This window comes from Oncorhynchus nerka, linkage group LG11 (genome assembly GCF_034236695.1).
Source record: "Oncorhynchus nerka isolate Pitt River linkage group LG11, Oner_Uvic_2.0, whole genome shotgun sequence".
Classification (NCBI taxonomy): domain Eukaryota; kingdom Metazoa; phylum Chordata; class Actinopteri; order Salmoniformes; family Salmonidae; genus Oncorhynchus; species Oncorhynchus nerka.
The window spans coordinates 56,561,579-56,581,308 of NC_088406.1; the positions used below are offsets into that span (position 1 = coordinate 56,561,579).

A 19,730-nucleotide genomic window follows, 5' to 3' on the forward strand; every position below is an offset into this window, starting at 1 on the left:
ATCAATGTAAATACAATAACAAATTACGTCAAACACTTATCATCAAAACAGTGTTTTGCTTTTAAAACTCACTGTGAGGATCAATTTGAAGAAAGAAATTCAACAGCAGGTTGAAACTGTGTAAAAGACGGTTGCTGTGGATGTTGTTTTCAAAGCCTAACACAATGAAATGGACAGCGCTTTCTAAGGTGATGATTCATTCAAAACACCCATAAGCATATTAGAGCTTATGCATGTGCATAGGCTTATTTACATTACATTTACATTTAAGTCATTTAGCAGATGCTCTTATCCAGAGCGACTTACAAATTGGTGCGTTCACCTTAAGACATCCAGTGGAACAGCCACTTTACAATAGTGCATCTAAATCTTTTAAGGGGGGGTGAGAAGGATTACTTTATCCTATCCTAGGTATTCCTGAAAGAGGTGGGGTTTCAGGTGTCTCCGGAAGGTGGTGATTGACTCCGCTGTCCTGGCGTCGTGAGGGAGTTTGTTCCACCATTGGGGGGCCAGAGCAGCGAACAGTTTTGACTGGGCTGCGCGGGAACTGTACTTCCTCAGTGGTAGGGAGGCGAGCAGGCCAGAGGTGGATGAACGCAGTGCCCTTGTATGGGTGTAGGGCCTGATCAGAGCCTGGAGGTACTGAGGTGCCGTTCCCCTCACAGCTCCGTAGGCAAGCACCATGGTCTTGTAGCGGATGCGAGCTTCAACTGGAAGCCAGTGGAGAGAGCGGAGGAGCGGGGTGACGTGAGAGAACTTGGGAAGGTTGAACACCAGACGGGCTGCGGCGTTCTGGATGAGTTGTAGGGGTTTAATGGCACAGGCAGGGAGCCCAGCCAACAGCGAGTTGCAGTAATCCAGACGGGAGATGACAAGTGCCTGGATTAGGACCTGCGCTGCTTCCTGTGTGAGGCAGGGTCGTACTCTGCGGATGTTGTAGAGCATGAACCTACAAGAACGGGCCACCGCCTTGATGTTAGTTGTATTTTGTACTTATGAGCCCAAGTCCCAAAAAACCTGGAATGAAATGTATGATTGTGCCGTTATACAATACATAGCCAATACATATTGCGAATGGCAGAATAACAAAACTGATTTACGATGTCTTGGTTTCATAATCCAAAATTAAATACATTTGAGTTATCGCCTTCGAGTGTGGACTGTATTATTATGCATACTGGATGGACTGGTTACCTTATGCTATGCTCCAAAATGTCTATACACGAGTCTGGGAGACAACGTATAGCCCTAGGCCAGGGTTTCCCAAACTCGGTCCTCTGGGCCCCAAGGGATGCACGATTTGTTTTTTTGCCATAGCAATACACAGCCGATTCAAATAATCAACTAATCATCAAGCTTTGATCACCGGAATGCACCCCTTGGGGTCCCGAGGACCGAGTTTGGGAAACGCTGCCCTAGGCAATGCTGTTGGTTCGTTGAAAAGTGAGGATGGCTTACAGTTTGCCTACACTTATAGTGAATTTGTATTTGATTTTGAATAGCCTTGTAATAGAGAATGTTTTATATTTTTATAATTCATTGGGTGACACATTACCTTCAGCTATACAGAATGTCTCACCACCATGTGTTTCCATTTCCTCCTCTCTTTCCTTTATTCATTTCTCGAGTGTGCAGAGGGGCTGTCAACAGTTTAGTGAAATATGTTTTGTTTGCCGAAAACATGTTACTATCGATGTTCCCAAACAGATTTCACTTGGTTTGCCAAATGAAGCACTGGGTAGCTGCAACAGGGTTGGAGAACCCATGGCATAGAGAGTTTGGACAGAATATCACCTGTCTGGGCATGAGATCCTGAGGCCCATTGTCGTGCCATTCATCCGCCGCCATCACCTCATGTTTCAGCATGATAATGCACAGCCCCATGTTGCAAGGATCTGTACGCAATTCCTGGAATCTGAAAATTTTACTGTTCTTCCATGGCCTGCATACTCACCAGACATGTCACCCATTGAGCATGTTTGGGATGCTCTGGATTGACGTGTAGACAGCGTGTTCCAGTTCCCGCCAATATCCATCAACTTCGCACAGCAAATTAAATAAGAAATCGAATCAAATTATATTTGTCACATGCGCCGAATACAACAGGTGTAGTAGACCTTACAGTGGAATGCTTACTTACAAGCCCTTAACCTCTCTGGGATATGTGGGACGCTAGCGTACCACCTGGTCAAAAGCCAGGGAAAATGCAGTGCGCCAAATTAAAATAAATTACTATAAAAATCAAACTTTCATTAAATCACACATGTAAGATAGCAAATTAAAGCTACACTTGTTGTGAATCCAGCCAACATGTCAGATTTCAAAAAAAAAAATTGGCGAAAGCAAACGGTGCTATTATCTGAGGATAGCACCTCCGTCAACAAAGGGAGAAACCATATTTCAACCCTGCAGGCGCGACACAAAACGCAGAAATAAAAATATAATTCATGCCTTACCTTTGATGAGCTTCTTTTGTTGGCACTCCAATATGTCCCATAAACATCACAAATGGTCCTTTTGTTCGATTAATTCCGTGGATATATATCAAAAAAATACATTTATTTGGCACGTTTGATCCAGAAAAACACCGGTTCCAACTTGCTCAACGTGACTGCAAAATATCTCAAAAGTTAAATGTAAACTTTGCCAAAACATTTCAAACTACTTTTGTAATAGAACTTTAGGTATTTTTTAACGTAAGTAATCGATAAAATTGAAGACGGGATGATCTGTGTTCAATACAGGAAGAAAACAAACTCAGGCATGCTTTCTGGTCATGCTCCTCTATCTAACCGTACACTTTAAGTGACCCTCGTTCAAGATGGCCGTACTTCTTCATTACACAAAGGAATAACCTCATGTAACGTACTGGGTATAGTGGGTGAGAAGTCAGGCGCAGGAAGCCGAGAGTTCAGGGTAGTGCTATATTTAATGCACAAAACGGCGAACATAAACCACCCCCACGAAAACACAGGGCGCACAACAAAACAAATGCCCCAAACACGGGGACTGAAACTGTCCAGTAAAACCCACGAAATAGGAAACATGTAACCCACAGACGTGCACACAAGTTACACAAAACAATCCCGCACAAAGAGCAGGCGGGCCTACTGGTAAATAAAGCCCAACTAATCAGCCTAAAACACAAACAGGTGAAACAAATAAACAGAAAGGGGAAAAAGGATCCGTGGCAGCTAGTAGGCCGGTGACGACGACTGCCGAGCACCCCCTGAACAGGAAGGGGAGCCACCCTCGGTAGGAGTCGTGACACCTCAACCAATTTCTAAAGACTGTTGACATCCAGTGGAAGCAATAGGAACTGCAAGAAGGTCCCTTAGAAATCTGGATTCCCAATGAAAATCCATTGAAAAGAGAGTGACCTCAAAAAAAAAATGTCTGAATGGCTTGTCCTCGGGGTTTCACCTGCTAAATAAGTTATGTTATACTCACAGACATGATTCAAACCGTTTTAGAAACTTAAGAGTGTTTTCTAAAACTAATATACTAATATATAAATCCAAATCCTAATACTAATATATAAACTTCAGAGTGTTTTCTTTCCAATTCCAAATACTAATAATATGCATATCTTATCTTATGGGGATGAGTAGCAGGCAGTTGAATTTGGGCATGCATTTCATCCGGACGTGAAAATACTGCCCCCTGTCACCAAGAAGTTAACCAGCAATGCAGTTTTAATAAAAATTAAAAATAAATAAAAATAACAAATAATTAAGAGCAGCAGTAGAATAACAGTAGGGAGGCTAGGGGTACCGGTACAGAGTCAATTTGCGGGTGCACAATGTTAGTCGAGGTAATTGAGGTAATATGTACATGTAGGTAGAGTTAAAGTGACTATGCATTGATAAAGTTAAAGTGACTATGCATTAAACAGAGAGTAGCAGCAGTGCAAAAGAGGAGGGGGGGACAATGCAAATAGTCTGCGTAGCCATTTGATTAGCTGTTCAGGAGTCTTATGGCTAGAAGGTAGAAGGTAGAAGTTGTTAAGAAGATCTAGACCTGTTGCTCCGGTACTGCTTGCTGTGCGTTAGTAGAGAGAACTTGGGTGGCTGGAGTTTTTGACCATCTTTAGGGCCTTCCTCTGACACTGCCTGGTATAGAGGTACTGGAGGGCAGGAAGCTTGGCCCCAGTTACGTACTGGGCCGTACACACTACCCTATGTAGAGCCTTGGGGTCGGCGGGCCGAGCAGTTGCCATACCAGGCAGTGGTGCTCTCTTTGGTGCAGCTGTAGAACGTTTTGAGGATCTGAGGACCCATGCCAAGTCTTTTCAGTCTCCTGGGGAGGAAAGGCTTTGCTGTGCCCTCTTCATGACTGTCTTGAGGTGTTTGGACCATGATAGTTAGTTGGTGATGTGCACACCAAGGAACTTGAAGCCCTCAACCTGCTCCACTACAGCCCCGTCAATGAGAATGGGGGTGTGCTCGGTCCTCCTTTTCCTGTAGTCCACAATCATCTTTTTTGTCTTGATCACGTTGAGGGAGAGGTTGTTATCATGGCACCACACGGCTAGTTCTCTAACCTCCTCCCTATAAACTGTCTCAACGTTGTCTGTGATCAGGCCTACCACTGTTGTGTCGTCTGCAAACTTAATGATGGTGTTGAAGTCGTGCCTGGCCATGCAGTCATGGGTGAACATGGAGTAAAGGAAGGGACTGAGCACGCACCCCTGAGGGGCCCCCGTGTTAAGGATCAGCGTGGCATATGTGTTGTTACCTACCCTTACCACCTGGGGACGGTCATCAGGAAGTCCAGGATCCAGTTGCAGAGGGTGGTTTTAGTCCCAGGGTCCTTAGCTTAGTGATGAGCTTTGAGGGCACTATGGTGTTAAACACTGAGCTATAGTCAATGAATAGCATTCTCATGTTGGTGTTCCTTTTGTCCAGGTGGGAAAGGGCAGTGTGGAGTGCAATAGGGATTGCATCATCTGTGGATCTGTTGGGGTGGCATGTAAATCAGAGTGGGTCTAGGGTTTCTGGGATAATAGTGTTGATGTGAGCCATGACCAGCCTTTCAAAGCACATCATGGCTACAGACGGCAGTCATTTAGGAAGTTTTTTTTTTTTTACCTTTATTTAACTAGGCAAGTGAGTAAAGAACTAATTCTTATTTACAATGACAGCCTAGAAACAATGGGTTAACTGCCTGGTTCAGGGGCAGAATAACAGATTTTTACCTTGTCAGCGATTCGATCTAGCAACCTTTTGGTTACTGGCCCAATGCTCTAAACACTATGCTACCTGCCGCCCCTAAGGCCTTTTAGTGTTCTTGGGCACAGGCACTATGGTGGTCTGCTTCAAACATGTTGATATTACAGACTCAGTCAGGGACAGGTTGAAAATGTCCGTGAAGACACTTGCCAGTTGGCCAGCGCTTGCTTGGAGAACACATCCTTGTAAATGTCTGGCCCTGCGGCTTGGTGAATGTTGACCTGTTTAAAGGTCTTACTTACATTTCTTATAAGGGTCCTGGTTAGAGCCTCGCTCCTTGAAATCGGCAACTCTACCCTTTAGCTCAGTGCGTATGTTGCCTGTAATCCACGGCTTCTGGTTGCGGTATGTAGGTACGGTCACTGTGGGGACGACATCATCAATGCATTTATTGATGAAGCCAGTGACTGATGTGGTGTATTCCTCAATGCCATCGGAAGAATCACGGAACATATTTCAGTCTGTGCTAGCAAAACTGTAATGTAGCTTAGTATCTGTGTCATCTGACCACTTCTTTATTGACCAAGTCACTGGTGCTTCCTGCTTTAGTTTTGCTTGTAAGAGGGAATCAGGAGGATAGAATTATGGTCAAATTTACCAAATGGAGGGTGAGGGAGAGCTTTGTACGTGCCTCTGTGTGTGCAGTAAAGGTGCTCTAGAGTTTTTTAAGAGTGGGACAACATTCCGCTGGCCACAATCAACCGCCTGATCAACTCAATGCGAAGGAGATGTGTCGCGCTGCATGAGGTAAATGGTGATCACAGCAGATACTGACGACTGGTTTTCTGATCCACGCACCTTGTTTTTTTTAAAGGTATCTGTGACCAACAGATGCAAATCTGTATTCCTAGTCATGTGAAATCCATAGCTTAAGATTTTAATTAATGCATTTCATTTGACTGATTACCTTATATGAACTATAACTCAGTAAAATCTTTGAAATTGTTGCTTTGATGAGTTTATATATTTGTTCCGTGTATTCAGTGTAAGAATTTCTTACTATAAAATCATATAAAATAAAATAATGGCACAGGACTTCATGGCAGCTAAATAAATAAGACTACAGCCTATGGCATGGAACATAGCCAGATAACATACAGTAGACCAACTCCTATTCTGTTCCTTTGAAATACATTTTCTTAACATCATAATGTTCCTTTAGACCTGACTAAAATAAATATGTGGATTTAATAGGTGACATCAATAAGGGATCATAGATGGATTAACCTGGTCAGTCTATGGCATGGAAAGAGCAGGTGTTCCTAATGTTTGTTACACTCAGTGTGTAGGCTGCTATTGTACACTGCTATCCTGTACCTTTCTCATACAGGTGTAGGATCTTAATTCAAGCCAGTTTGCTACAGCAGGAAAACAGTCCTGCAGCAACAGAAAATGTGAATTGTTATGTGGATTATAATGAATGTACATTTTTACAGGAGTTGATACATTTTTTGTTAGGGCAAACCCAAATCAAGTCTGAAATTTCAATGTGGAAATTACAAACTTTAGAACCCTTTTTAAAAATCAAATACACGACAAGTTTGCATGTCCTGCTAAGCAGAAATATTCTTATCCACAAAAAAACGTATCAAATTAAGATCCTGCATCTGTATTCTATGCCTTTTTGTATTCCATGGGTTTCAGAACACAACATATGTCCGTCCCACCGGCCAAATGTGGCCTGCAAGCCAATTTAATGTGGCCCACCATACATTAAATAATTAAGAATGGTGCACCATTTTCTGGCCCCTTGAATCATGTCAATATCTGTAATTGGCCCCTTTGACAAATGAGTGAAACCCTAATCTTGTATCTTACTTATTCACTTTGTCTCATTGTTTTTAGGAATTGATGGTGATTGTGATTGTGAGCTCCTCCAGCCTTCAAAGGGAGACCCTGGCTTTATGGGGATTCCGGGATTGCCAGGGTTACGAGGACTTTGTGGGGCACCAGGCCCGAGGGGTGACATTGGTTTTCCCGGAGACATAGGAAGAAGTGGGGCAGACGTGAGTATCATTGTCAGTGTTCCTTTATTGACGGACCATGACTAAGACCAAGAGTTTTTCCTGACCCTGTGTACGGATCAGGAAAAGCTATATTTTTATTTAACCTTTATTTTGACAGTGTCATGCTGAGACCAAGATCTATTTTACAGATGAGCCCTGTATACACTCAATGGACATCAATATACATTATACACATCAATATACAGTGCATTAAGAAAGAATTCAGAGCCCTTGACTTTATCCACATTTTGTTATGTTACAGCCTTATTATAAAATATATTACATCGTTTTTTCCCTCATCAATCTATACACAATACCCCATAATGACAAAGCAAAAACAGGTTTTCAGAAATGTTTGCAAATCTATAAAAAAAATATATATATATCACCTTTACATAAGTATTCAGAACCTTTATTCAGTACTTTGCTGAAGCACCTTTCACAGCAATTACAGCATCGACTCGTCTTGAGTATGACGCTACAAGCTTGGCACACTTTTATTTGGGGAGTTTCTCCCAGTCTTCTCTGCAGATCCTCTCAAGCTCTGTCAGGTTGGATGGAGAGCATCGCTGCACAGCTATTTTCAGGTGTCTCCAGAGATGTTTAATCAGGTTCAAGTCCGGGCTCTGGTTAGGCCACTCCTGCTTTGTCCCAAAGCCACTCCTGCATTGTCTTGGCCGTGTGTTAGGGTTGTTGTCCTGTTGGAAGGTAAAACCATCGCCCCACCAGGTCCTGAGCGCTCTGGAGCAGGTTTTCATCAAGGATCTCTGTACTTTGCTCCATTCATCTTTGCCTCGATCCTGACTAGTCTCCCAGTCCCTGCCACTGAAAAACATCCCCACAGCATGATGCTGCTACCACCATGCTTCACCGTAGGGATGGTGCAAGGTTTTATCTTCATAATTATACGAGGATCAATGTTTTTATGTTTGTTATCTCTAATAGGAAAGTGATCACTGATGTCATTAGCAAATACACCACTCAATAGGTACTTGTGGGGGCTAAAGTCAGGTTAAAGTCAAAATAAATATTCTTCAAATGATCAGAGGCCGGTGTACGCCAATTCAAGTAAAAATCTCATAAAATAACTAATTCAGATGACAGAAAATGTTTAAAATATTCAGAATAGTATCAACCGCTTCTATCAGTTCAGCAAGGGGGCGATCCCTACTACAAACAAATGCGTATTTTGGTGTGAGGCCACAGCTATAACCAAACACACAAACTTTTGGGGGATAGTGACACTTAGAGAACGAGTCGATTTCACATACAGTGGGGCAAAAAAGTATTTAGTCAGCCACCAATTGTGCAAGTTCTCCCACTTAAAAAGGTATATTGTATTTACTTTGCCACCATGGCCTTTTTTGCCTTTACCTCCCTTCTCACCTAATTTGCTCACATTGTATATAGACTTGTTTTTTTTTTTACTGTATTATTGACTGTATGTTTGTTTTACTCCATGTGTAACTCTGTGTCGTTGTATGTGTCGAACTGCTTTGCTTTATCTTGGCCAGGTCGCAATTGTAAATGAGAACTTGTTCTCAACTTGCTTACCTGGTTAAATAAAGGTGAAATAAATAAATAAATAAAATGAGAGGCCTGTAATTTTCATCATAGGTACACTTCAGACAAAATGAGAAAAAAAATCCAGAAAATCACATTGTAGGATTTTTAATGAATTTATTTGCAAATTATGGTGGAAAATAAGTATTTGGTCAATAACAAACGTTTATCTCAATACTTTGTTATATACCCTTTGTTGGCAATGACAGAGGTCAAACGTTTGGGTCCTGCAATTTGCAGGGCCCTACGTGCAGCATGTAGCCTGCCTATAGGCCGATTGGAACCTCTAGAACAACTCCTACCCAACCATAACTGATCCTATAGTTGCAATGCTTAGCCAAGGCTATACACAACAAATAGAACCTGGTTAATGTTGAGTTGATTAAAACATTTTTTTTCCATTTCATAGGGCTTCCCAGGATTTGCAGGTGTCCGGGGTCCAAAAGGTCAGAAAGGTGACGTCTATCTATGCATTAAAGGTAAGAGCGACTTTTCATTGGTCGATGTGAACATTCTATCTTGCCATTGGATGTATTTATACTGAACAAAAATATAAACGTAAAATGTAAAGTGTTGGTCCCGTGAACTGAAATTAAAGATCCCTTAAGTTTTCCATACACCCAACAAGCTTATTTCTCTAACATTTTGTGGAGGAATTTGTTACCGTCCCTGTTAGTGAGCATTTCTCCTTTGCCAAGATTATCCATCCATCTGACAGGTGTGGCAAATCAAGAAGCTGATTTAACAGCATGCTCATTACACAGGTGCACCTTGTGCTGGGGGCAGTAAATAGGCCACAATACCACAGAAATGAATGCTCCGAGAATTTTATGTTCATTTCTTTACCATAAGCTGCCTCCAACATCGTGTTAGAGAATTTGGCAGTAGGAAGCCCAGGAACTCTACATCCGGCTTCCTCACCTGTGGAATAATTTGAGGAGGGGTGGGGGGTGCTGAGGAATATTTATGTCTGTAATAAAGCTCTTTTGTGGGGAAAAACTTATTCTGATTGGCTGGGCCTGGCTGCCAAGTGGGTGGGCCTATGACCTCTCAGGCCCACCCATGGCTGTACCCCTGGCCAGTCATGGAAATCCATAGATTAGGGCCTAATTAATTTATTTCAATTGACTGATTTCCTTATATGAACTGTAACTCAGTCAAATCTTTGAAATTGTTGCATATTGCGTTTATATTTATTTTCAGTATAAATACTAAATACCATCAATTGTTTTATTCTGTGTTGTTACAGCATTCAACCCACATAATGTATTTCTAAAAATAAAATAAAAAAAATTAAACCGTGATTATACATATATATATATATATATATATATTTTTTTTATTATTTTTTTTTTTATTATTATTATTATTATTTGGGGGGGGGGCAAATCGTACTAATTGATTAACACTAATGGTGGTGTAGCTGGAATATTGTAATGGTTGTGAGTTCAAAGGTTGTGAGTTCAAATCCCAGATGAGGACATGTTGAAGAGTAATTACTGTATAAATGAACATTCACAATGAAATCATGTATGTCAAAGTGTGTCAATATGTACATTGGAAATATTGTATGTTAAGCACTGTTCTTGTAGTTGGGTGTTCCTAACCTTTCCAACAGACAAATCTCTGTGAATGGATCAGTAGTTCACCAATCAGGGCTTGATGGGCTGGGAAACAGTAACAGACCCCTTGACTTTTTCAACATTTTGATATGTTACAGCCTTATTCTAAAAATGATTAAATAAATAAAAAATCCTCAGCAATCTACACACAATATCCCATAATGACACAGCTTAACAGGTTTTTAGAAATGTTTGCTCATTTCTTAAATGTAAAAAACAGAAATACCTTATTCAGTATTCAGAGCCTTTGCTATGAGACTCGAAATTGAGCTCCTCCTGTTTCCATTGCTCATCCTTGAGATGTTTCTACAACTTGATTGGAGTCCACATGGGTTCAATTCAATTGCTTGGACAGTGTATGTCAGAGCAAAAACCAAGCTATTAGGTCAAATGAATTGTCCGTAGAGCTCTGAAACAGGAATGTGTCAAGGCACGGATCTGGGGTAGGTGCCATGAAAAGGTCTGCAGCATTGAAGGTCCCTAAGAACACAGTGGCCTCCATCATGCTTAAATGGAAGAAGTTTGGAACCACCAAGACTCCTCCTAGAGCTGGCCGCCAGGCCAAACTGAGCAATCGGGGGAGAAGGGCCTTGCTCAGGGAGGGGACCAAGAACCCAATGGTCACTCTGACAGAGCTCTAGAGTTCCTCTGTGAAGATGGGAGAACCTTCCAGAAGGACAACCATCTCTACAGCACTCCACCAATCAGGCCTTTATGGCCAGACGGAAGCCACTCCTCAGTAAAAGGCACATGACAGCCCGCTTGGATATTGCCAAAAGGTACCTTAAAGACTCTCAGTCCATAAGAAACAAGATTCTCTGGTCTGATGAAACCAATATTGAACTCTTTGGCCTGAATGCCAAGCGTCACATGTGGAGGAAACCTGCCACCATACTTACGGTGAAGCATGGTGGTGGCAGCATCATGCTGTGGGGATGTTTTTCAGCTGTAGGGACTGGGAGATTAGTCAGGATTGAGGCAAAGATGAATGGATTATAGTACAGAGAGATCCTTGATGAAAACCTGCTCCAGAGTGCTCAGGACTTCAGACTGGGGTGAAGGTCCACCTTCCAACAGGACAACGACCCTAAGCACAGCCAAGACAACGCAGGTGTGGCTTTGGGACAAGTCTCTGAATGTCCTTGAGTGGCCCAGCCAGACCCCGGACTTGAACCCGATCGAATATCTCTGGAGAGACCTGAAAAAAGCTGTGCAGCAATGCTCCCCATCCAACCTGACAGAGCTTGAGAGGATCTGCAGAGAGGAATGGGAGAAACTTCCCAAATACAGGTGTGCCAAACTTGTAGCGTAATTTTTGCTTTATCATTATGGGGTATTGTGTGAAGATTGTTGAAGGAAAAAAACATTTTAATCAATTTTAGAATAAGGCTGCAACGTAACAAAATGTGGAAAAAGTCAAGGGCTCTGAATACTTTCGAAGGAGATATAATGAAATGAGGGTGCAGATGCCCAGGTAGGTGTGTAGAATTTCTTTGAGGGGGGGGTGAATATTCCTTTGAGACCACCGGGAGACATCCTGCCAACTGATACACTGAATGTCCTGAGAACGCCCTAAAAACATCCTGGCCTGGTCCGCAATGACAGAGGGAACTCTAGGCAAAAGACTCCTAGATCTAGAGAATGGCGTGCTGGAATAACATCTCGCCATAACCCTAAAACAGACCTACTATGAAGGTCACCAAATGTCCTTTGAATGTCCCCTGTCTGCTGGGAAGGTCCTTGTAACACTATTTTCTTCTATCTCTGTTGAGTTATGAATATTTTTGTGCACCCTGATTTATTTTGACCACTGGATGTGAGTTACAATGTAAGCGTGTAAAGTCTGGTTGGTTTCTAGGTGTGAAGGGAGACATTGGCCTCCCAGGGCTGGCTGGTCGTCCAGGCTTCACTGGGAGGAGAGGAGACGAAGGGAATCCGGGTGTGCCTGGTGACGCTGGCCCAGAGGTGAGTCTACCAAGGTCATTAAGGACACCAAAAGCCATATTCAAACTGTTAGTGACTTAGAAGGAACTGGAATTAGGAGTCTGGCCCTAAGCATGGATCTAATGTTTCTTTAAGATGCCCAAATCCTCATCATAATGAGATCCTAAAACCTCCAACTTCAAGGTTTACTTTGTTACTCTTGGTCTGCAACAAGAATTGGAGTGTGCCAATATGTATTGCTTGATGCATCCTTGACTCGGCTAGCCTACTAACATTACACAAAATTCAAAAGACACGATTTCACATATACACGTATGACCAAATTACACGTTTTTGCCTGTTTGTTTCACAAACATCCATGTGATTTCACAGGAATAAAGATGTAGGAGAATTATACAACGTGTAAGTTTGTATTCGTACATTGTTATAAAAAAAAAAGTGGATGATGCTCGTGGTCTTGTCAAATAACTGTAATGTACCCCTTACTGCTATAACTAACTGGTGGCGGTAACCCCGGAGATGGCAAAATACGATGACTGTGAGTTTGAAATTGACTCGTGCAAGGTGTTTCTTTGAGGAAAGAACGCTTCACTGCTGGTCCTCGAGTCAAGAAATGCATATGTGACAAAGTAGATGATTGTTAAAATACATATAAAAAACGTTGTACATTTAGGTGTACACTTCCATGTAATATAGTCTATTCAATATGATTATTAGGCCTTGGCAGTGTGTTTGTCTACAAAGTTGAAGAAAGACTAATTAAATTCATTCTTAATCTACATTTTCAATCTGTTGGCTGCGCTTCCCTTCTCAACACACTAAAACAATAAATGTAATTCTACAATTCAAATGGGTTAAAACTAACACTTTTGATTAACAGAATGTGCCATTGGACTTCTTTTAAGGATGCTTTAATGAAAAAGTGTTCAACGTAGACGATTTAAATTGGCCGATACGGAATCTGTTACCGGACACAATCATTCTGATCAGCTGGTCGTACTTAGCATAGTGGCTAATTGTGCCAGGTTTGCCTATGAGAAAATCTAGCAGCTAGCCGATTTAGACCAAAGGTCTAAACCTCCTGTCTAAGCAAAAGTTTGTGAGTATGGACTCATCTAGTCAAAGGCTGCGTTTCAAACACATAAAAGACACTCCCTCCTCCACTTACCCTCGCCTTATGCCCTTGGGGGAATCCCCGCGGCCATCTGTGCCGTCGGTCCAAACAATTAGCAATGCAAGTGTACAACTCTGTACAAGCCTGAAATATCCCATAATTCAATTTGCGATGATTGTACATCCACTAAGAAAAATCATCCAAAACATAAAACCAACATCAATATGGAGAAGTCGAATGTAAATATCATAAAACTAATGATAGTTCGATTTACCTGACATCGTCAGGTGGCTAGTATTCGATGATGTGGATGCGTTGTCTTCTAACCAAGATACGAAATGCAATCATAATTGACTGTAGCGTATATAAAGCACACACCAGTAGTTCCATGATGAAAACACAACCGTGGGACGAACGAGTCACGAATATCCTGGCAAGAGCTGTCCATTTAAAATGTATTGATTCTTCCCTCGCCCTGCAAGTGTCAACTCATCATACGTCATGATACGTCATCAGAAGTGTCCACTTAATTTGAGGGCTAAGGGGAGAGGGTGTCTTTTCTGTATTTGGAATGCAGCCTAAGTTTGATTGGTTCCACTCAGGGTGACAGTTACTCAGGTTTCCCGGGTGAGAGAGGGTATCCAGGTAATGACGGGCCAAAAGGGCTTGCTGGACCCGTCGGCCCCCCAGGACCTGATGTGATTGGGGCCGTGGGGGAACGGGGACTCCCAGGCGACCAGGGACCTCCAGGATTCAGGGGATCTCCTGGGCTCAAAGGAGTCAGGGGTAAGGAGCTTGTCAGTCTGTGTGAAACACAAAGACAGATCAGGGTTGGAAATCAGCATTCATTACTGTTGGTCATAAATTACCTATTTATGAGTTATTTTTGTGTATGTATTATTACACTGGATGAAGAGTGGTAGATGAACAAAATACATGTATGCACACTCAATTATAACTTTGGAGTAAACTGAAACACCCCTTCATGACAAAAAATAACATTATTTAAGAAGCGCTTTTAAAACATTATGCAAGACATCCTGTTTGTCCTCCTCACCCTACCCCATGCCGCCTTTCTCTTGTGCAGGTGACACCCTACCCTGCATACCCAGTAACCCTGGTGCCCCAGGACAGAAAGGCGATTCCGGAAGCCCAGGTATAACTTATAGAAACTCCAGCACATTGTGAAAAGTATCACTTTGTTATTATGCTAATGTTTCAGCATTTCGGCATGCTTACAGGCCTACTGTCTTATAAATGAATGAGTAGTATATGACAATAAAAAAATGCACAAAGTTGCCTCAGCCATGTGAACATAACAATACACACATAAAGAATTATCATGGATAAACACCATTTTTATTTCATCTTTATTTAAGCAGGGAGTCATGATGAGACCACAGTGTATTTTGAAGATGAGCCCAGCATGAACACGTTAATAAAGAACAATTACTCTATACATACACTACCGTTCAAAAGATTGGGGTCACTTAGAAATGTCCCTGTTTTTAAAAGAAAATCACATTTTTTTCCACTAAAATAACATCAAATTGATCAGAAATACAGTGTCGACATTGTTAATGTTGTAAATGACTATTGTAGCTGGAAACGGCAGATTTATTTTATAGAATATCTACATAGGTGTACAGAGGCCCATTATCAGCAACCATCACTCCTGTGTTCCAATAGCACGTTGTGTTAGCTAATCCAAGTTGATCATTTTTTAAAGGCTAATTGATCATTAGAAAACCCTTTTGCAATTATGTTAGCACAGCTGAAAACTGTTGTCCTGATTAAAGAAGAAATAAAACTGTCTTTCTTTAGACTAGTTGAGTATCTGGAGCATGATCATTTGTGGGTTCGATTACAGGCTCAAAATGGCCAGAAACAAATAACTTTTTCTGAAACTCGTCTGTCTATTCTTGTTCTGAGAAATGAAGGCTATTCCATGTGAGAAATTGCCAAGAAACTGAAGATCTAGTACAACGCTATGTACTACTCCCTTCACAGAACAGCACAAACTGTCCCTAACCAGAATAGGAAAAGGAGTGGGAGGCCCCGGTGCACAACTGAGCAAGAGGACAAGTACATTAGAGTGTCTAGTTTGAGAAACTATTTAATGAAGCTGCCAGATGAGGACTTGTGAGGCAGGCGTCTGTTTCTCAAACTAGCAGGGGTTGGGCAAAAATAATTCATCAGACTTATTTCATTGTGATAATCTTGTCACGTGTTCTAATAGTGAGCAAGGAGAAATGTGCCAGATTGAATGGTACAGGTTGAATGGTATGGGTTGAGTATGCCAGTTGAATATACACTTCATTTATAATAACAGACACTAACTCTCAAAACAGGTTGGCACTGAACATGGTGTGACACATTTCTCCTTTTTTGTCTAGGGCTGAACGGAGAGTCAGGACCCCCAGGGTATCTTGGAGCTTTGGGCCCAGACGGGGTGAAGGGAGAGAAAGGAGACTTTGGGCTGTCTGGCCCACCTGGACCCATAGGTAGAAATATGATAAACGTTTTTACCATTAGAGAATATTACTGCCTGATTAAGTGCCTTCTCTCCATTCTGCTTTACTCACTAGATATTGTCCCCATTGTAAAGCCTCAAACATATCACAAATAGGGGGTACTTATATTTTTCTCGTTTCACTGCATGTACAAGTGTTTTTGTATATCCCTGAGACACCCTTAGAGGATGGGGTCTCGGCTAGGGATGAGACATTATTGACAGCGAACCTGGAGCAATCAGGGTTAAGTGCCTTGCTCAAGGGCAGGGCGGCAGATTCTTCACATAGTTGGCTCAGGGATTCGAACTAGCGATCTTTTCGGCTACTGGCCCAACCACTAGGTTACCTGTCATACTATTTTTTTTATAGGGGGTAGATCGGCTTTAAAATTCAGATAATATGTGGCTTCCATCAATGTCATTGTCTGCATCATTTCCAATCCCCCCTTTACAGTGCATTCGGAAAGTATTCAGACCCTTTCCCTTTTTTCACATTTTGTTACTTTACAGCCTTATTCTAAAATGGATTAAATAAAAACAAATGTCATCAATCTATACACAATACCCCATAATGACGAAGCGAAAATAGGTTTTTAGAATTGTAAAATCAGAAATACCTTATTTACATAAGTATTCATGCCCTTTGCTATGAGACTCGAAATTGAGCTCGGGTACATCCTGTTTTGATTGATGAGATGAGATGTTTCTACAACTTGATTGGAGTCCACCTGTGGTAAATTCAATTGATTGGACATGATTTGGAAAGGCACACACCTGTCTATATAAAGTTCCACAGTTGACAGCACATGTCAGAGCAAAAACCAAGCACTGCTGTCGAAGGAATTTTCCGTAGAGCTCTGAAACAGGATTGTGTCGAGGCACCGATCTAGGGAAGTGTACCAAAAATTGTCTGCAGCATTGAATGTCCCCAAGAACACAGTGGCCTCCATCATTCTTAAATGGAAGAAGACTCTTCCTAGAGTTGGCCGCCCAGCCAAACTGAGCAATCGTGGGGAAATGGTCTTGGTCAGGGAGGTGACCAAGAACCCGATGGTCACTCTGACAGAGCTCCAGAGTTCCTCTGTGGAGATGGGAGTACCTTCCAGAAGGACAACCATTTCTGCAGTACTCCACCAATCAGGCATTTATGGTAGAGTGGCCAGACGGAAGCAACTCCTCATTAAAAGGTACATGACAGCCTGCTTGGAGTTTGCCAAAAGGCAACTAAAGGACTCTCAGACCATAAGAAACAAGATTCTCTGGTCTGATGAAACCAATATTGAACTATTTGGCCTGAATGCCAAGTGATACGTCTGAAGAAAACCTGGCACCATCCCTACGGTGAAGCATGGTGGTGGCAGCATCATGCTGTGGGGATGTTTTTCAGCTGCAGGGACTGGGAGACTATTTAGGACCGAGGGAAATATGAAAGGAGCAAAGTACAGAGAGATCCTTGATGAAAACCGGCTCCAGAGCACTCAGACTCGGGCGAAGGTCCACCTTCCAACAGCACACAGCCAAGAGAATGCAGGAGTGGCTTCTAGACAAGTCTCTGAATGTCCTTGAGTGTCCCACTCAGAGCCCACACTTGAACCCGATTGAACATCTCTGGCGAGACCTGAAAATAGCTGTATAGCGATGCTCCCAATCCAATCTGACAGAGCATGAGAGGATCTGCAGAGAAGAATGGGAGAAACTCGGAGCAGAGCTAATATGTTGGAGTGAACGGCTGTGTTTGAGAGGCTCCTGCAACTTTCTTGCGAAATAATCTAACTTAACCTACTTTATGGCACTTTTTACAACAAACATTTCTTTCTAATACAAGATTGTACATTTCTATGTGAAAATGCATTTAGCAGACGCTAATAAGCGACCAAAGGACAATAAATCCACATTGGAGGGCTACTCCCCACTAAACAACGAGACAGACATGGCGGAAGGCACAGGCAACAACGTAACACTTACAGAACTTACCCGGGGTTTTGGAGAACTACGTGTTGCTTTAGCTGAGGATCTTAAGGCTACTATTGCTGAACTGGACACCAAAATCGAGAGCATCATTCAAACGGTCACTTCGCAGGGCCAGAGTATTGTGGACCTTGAGAAGGCCTTGAGATTGACTAGTTAGAGAATCTATGCACGTCATTGCAGGATAGAGGCTTTCTGTGAAAGTGGTTGACCTGAAGGGCCGATTCAGACGTAATATCCTTCGCGTTGTTGGTCTGGCAGAGGGGGTGGAGGCGGGCTCTCGTCTCACCGACTTCTTCGCCAAGCTATTGAAGGATGCAATGGGATCGGATATTTTGGCTTCGGATCCCCAGCTGGACCATGCACATCGCGCCCTTGTCCCAGTGCCTGGACCGGGCCAACGTCCTTGCCCAGTAATCATCTGTTGTCACAGTTTCAAGACCAAGGATCTTATCCTGCGCGAAGCTCGAATGAGGGGCAACCTTTTTTCAAAAGAGTCCTTGCCCTGATTCCAGATATCTCCCATACTAACCTGGTCATTGGAGGGGTGCTAGACCAATATTTGGATAGATCCTCTACCCGGCCAAACCCTACCTCCTATTCAAGCGAATTCTTGAATACCTACATAAAAAATTATAATTGATTTGATATATGGAGGATCGCTAACCCTACGGGTAGGGAATACTCCTTTTACTCTCATGTTTACAATGTTTACACTCAAATTGACTACTTTTTGGTTGATGCTAAACTACACCCCTATACCTGTAATGTGAGGTATCATTTACATTTACATTTAAGTCATTTAGCAGACGCTCTTATCCAGAGCGACTTACAAATTGGTGCGTTCACCTTAAGACATCCAGTGGAACAGCCACTTTACAATAGTGCATCTAAATCTTTCAAGGGGGGGGGGGGTGAGAAGGATTACTTTATCCTATCCTAGGTATTCCTGAAAGAGGTGGGGTTTCAGGTGTCTCCGGGAGGTGGTGATTGACTCCGCTGTCCTGGCGTCGTGAGGGAGTTTGTTCCGCCATTGGGGGGCCAAAGCAGCGAACAGTTTTGACTGGGCTGCGCGGGAACTGTACTTCCTCAGTGGTAGGGAGGCGAGCAGGCCAGAGGTGGATGAACGCAGTGCCCTTGTTTGGGTGTAGGGCCTGATCAGAGCCTGGAGGTACTGAGGTGCCGTTCCCCTCACAGCTCCGTAGGCAAGCACCATGGTCTTGTAGCGGATGCGAGCTTCAACTGGAAGCCAGTGGAGAGAGCGGAGGAGCGGGGTGACGTGAGAGAACTTGGGAAGGTTGAACACCAGACGGGCTGCGGCGTTCTGGATGAGTTGTAGGGGTTTAATGGCACAGGCAGGGAGCCCAGCCAACAGCGAGTTGCAGTAATCCAGAAGGGAGATGGCAAGTGCCTGGATTAGGACCTGCGCCGCTTCCTGTGTGAGGCAGGGTCGTACTCTGCGGATGTTGTAGAGCATGAACCTACAAGAACGGGCCACCGCCTTGATGTTAGTTGAGAACGACAGGGTGTTGTCCAGGATCACGCCAAGGTTCTTAGCGCTCTGGGAGGAGGACACAATGGAGTTGTCAACCGTGATGGCGAGATCATGGAACGGGCAGTCCTTCCCCGGGAGGAAGAGCAGCTCCGTCTTGCCGAGGTTCAGCTTGAGGTGGTGATCCGTCATCCACACTGATATGTCTGCCAGACATGCAGAGATGCGATTCGCCACCTGGTCATCAGAATGGGGAAAGGAGAAGATTAATTGTGTGT

The 19,730-nt window shown here is 42.9% G+C and overlaps 1 protein-coding gene across 2 annotated transcripts in view; it reads left to right on the forward strand.

The window, feature by feature from the left end:
• Nucleotides 1–19,730, forward strand: part of col4a4 (collagen, type IV, alpha 4) — a 145,169-nt gene that overhangs the window by 75,507 nt on the left and 49,932 nt on the right. For both annotated transcript variants that reach the window (XM_065024678.1, XM_065024679.1), the window contains 6 exons: nt 7,077–7,237; nt 9,210–9,279; nt 12,281–12,387; nt 14,083–14,266; nt 14,568–14,636; nt 15,877–15,984. In XM_065024678.1, coding sequence (XP_064880750.1) covers nt 7,077–7,237; nt 9,210–9,279; nt 12,281–12,387; nt 14,083–14,266; nt 14,568–14,636; nt 15,877–15,984 — 699 coding nt within the window. The remainder of the gene's footprint in view (nt 1–7,076; nt 7,238–9,209; nt 9,280–12,280; nt 12,388–14,082; nt 14,267–14,567; nt 14,637–15,876; nt 15,985–19,730) is intronic.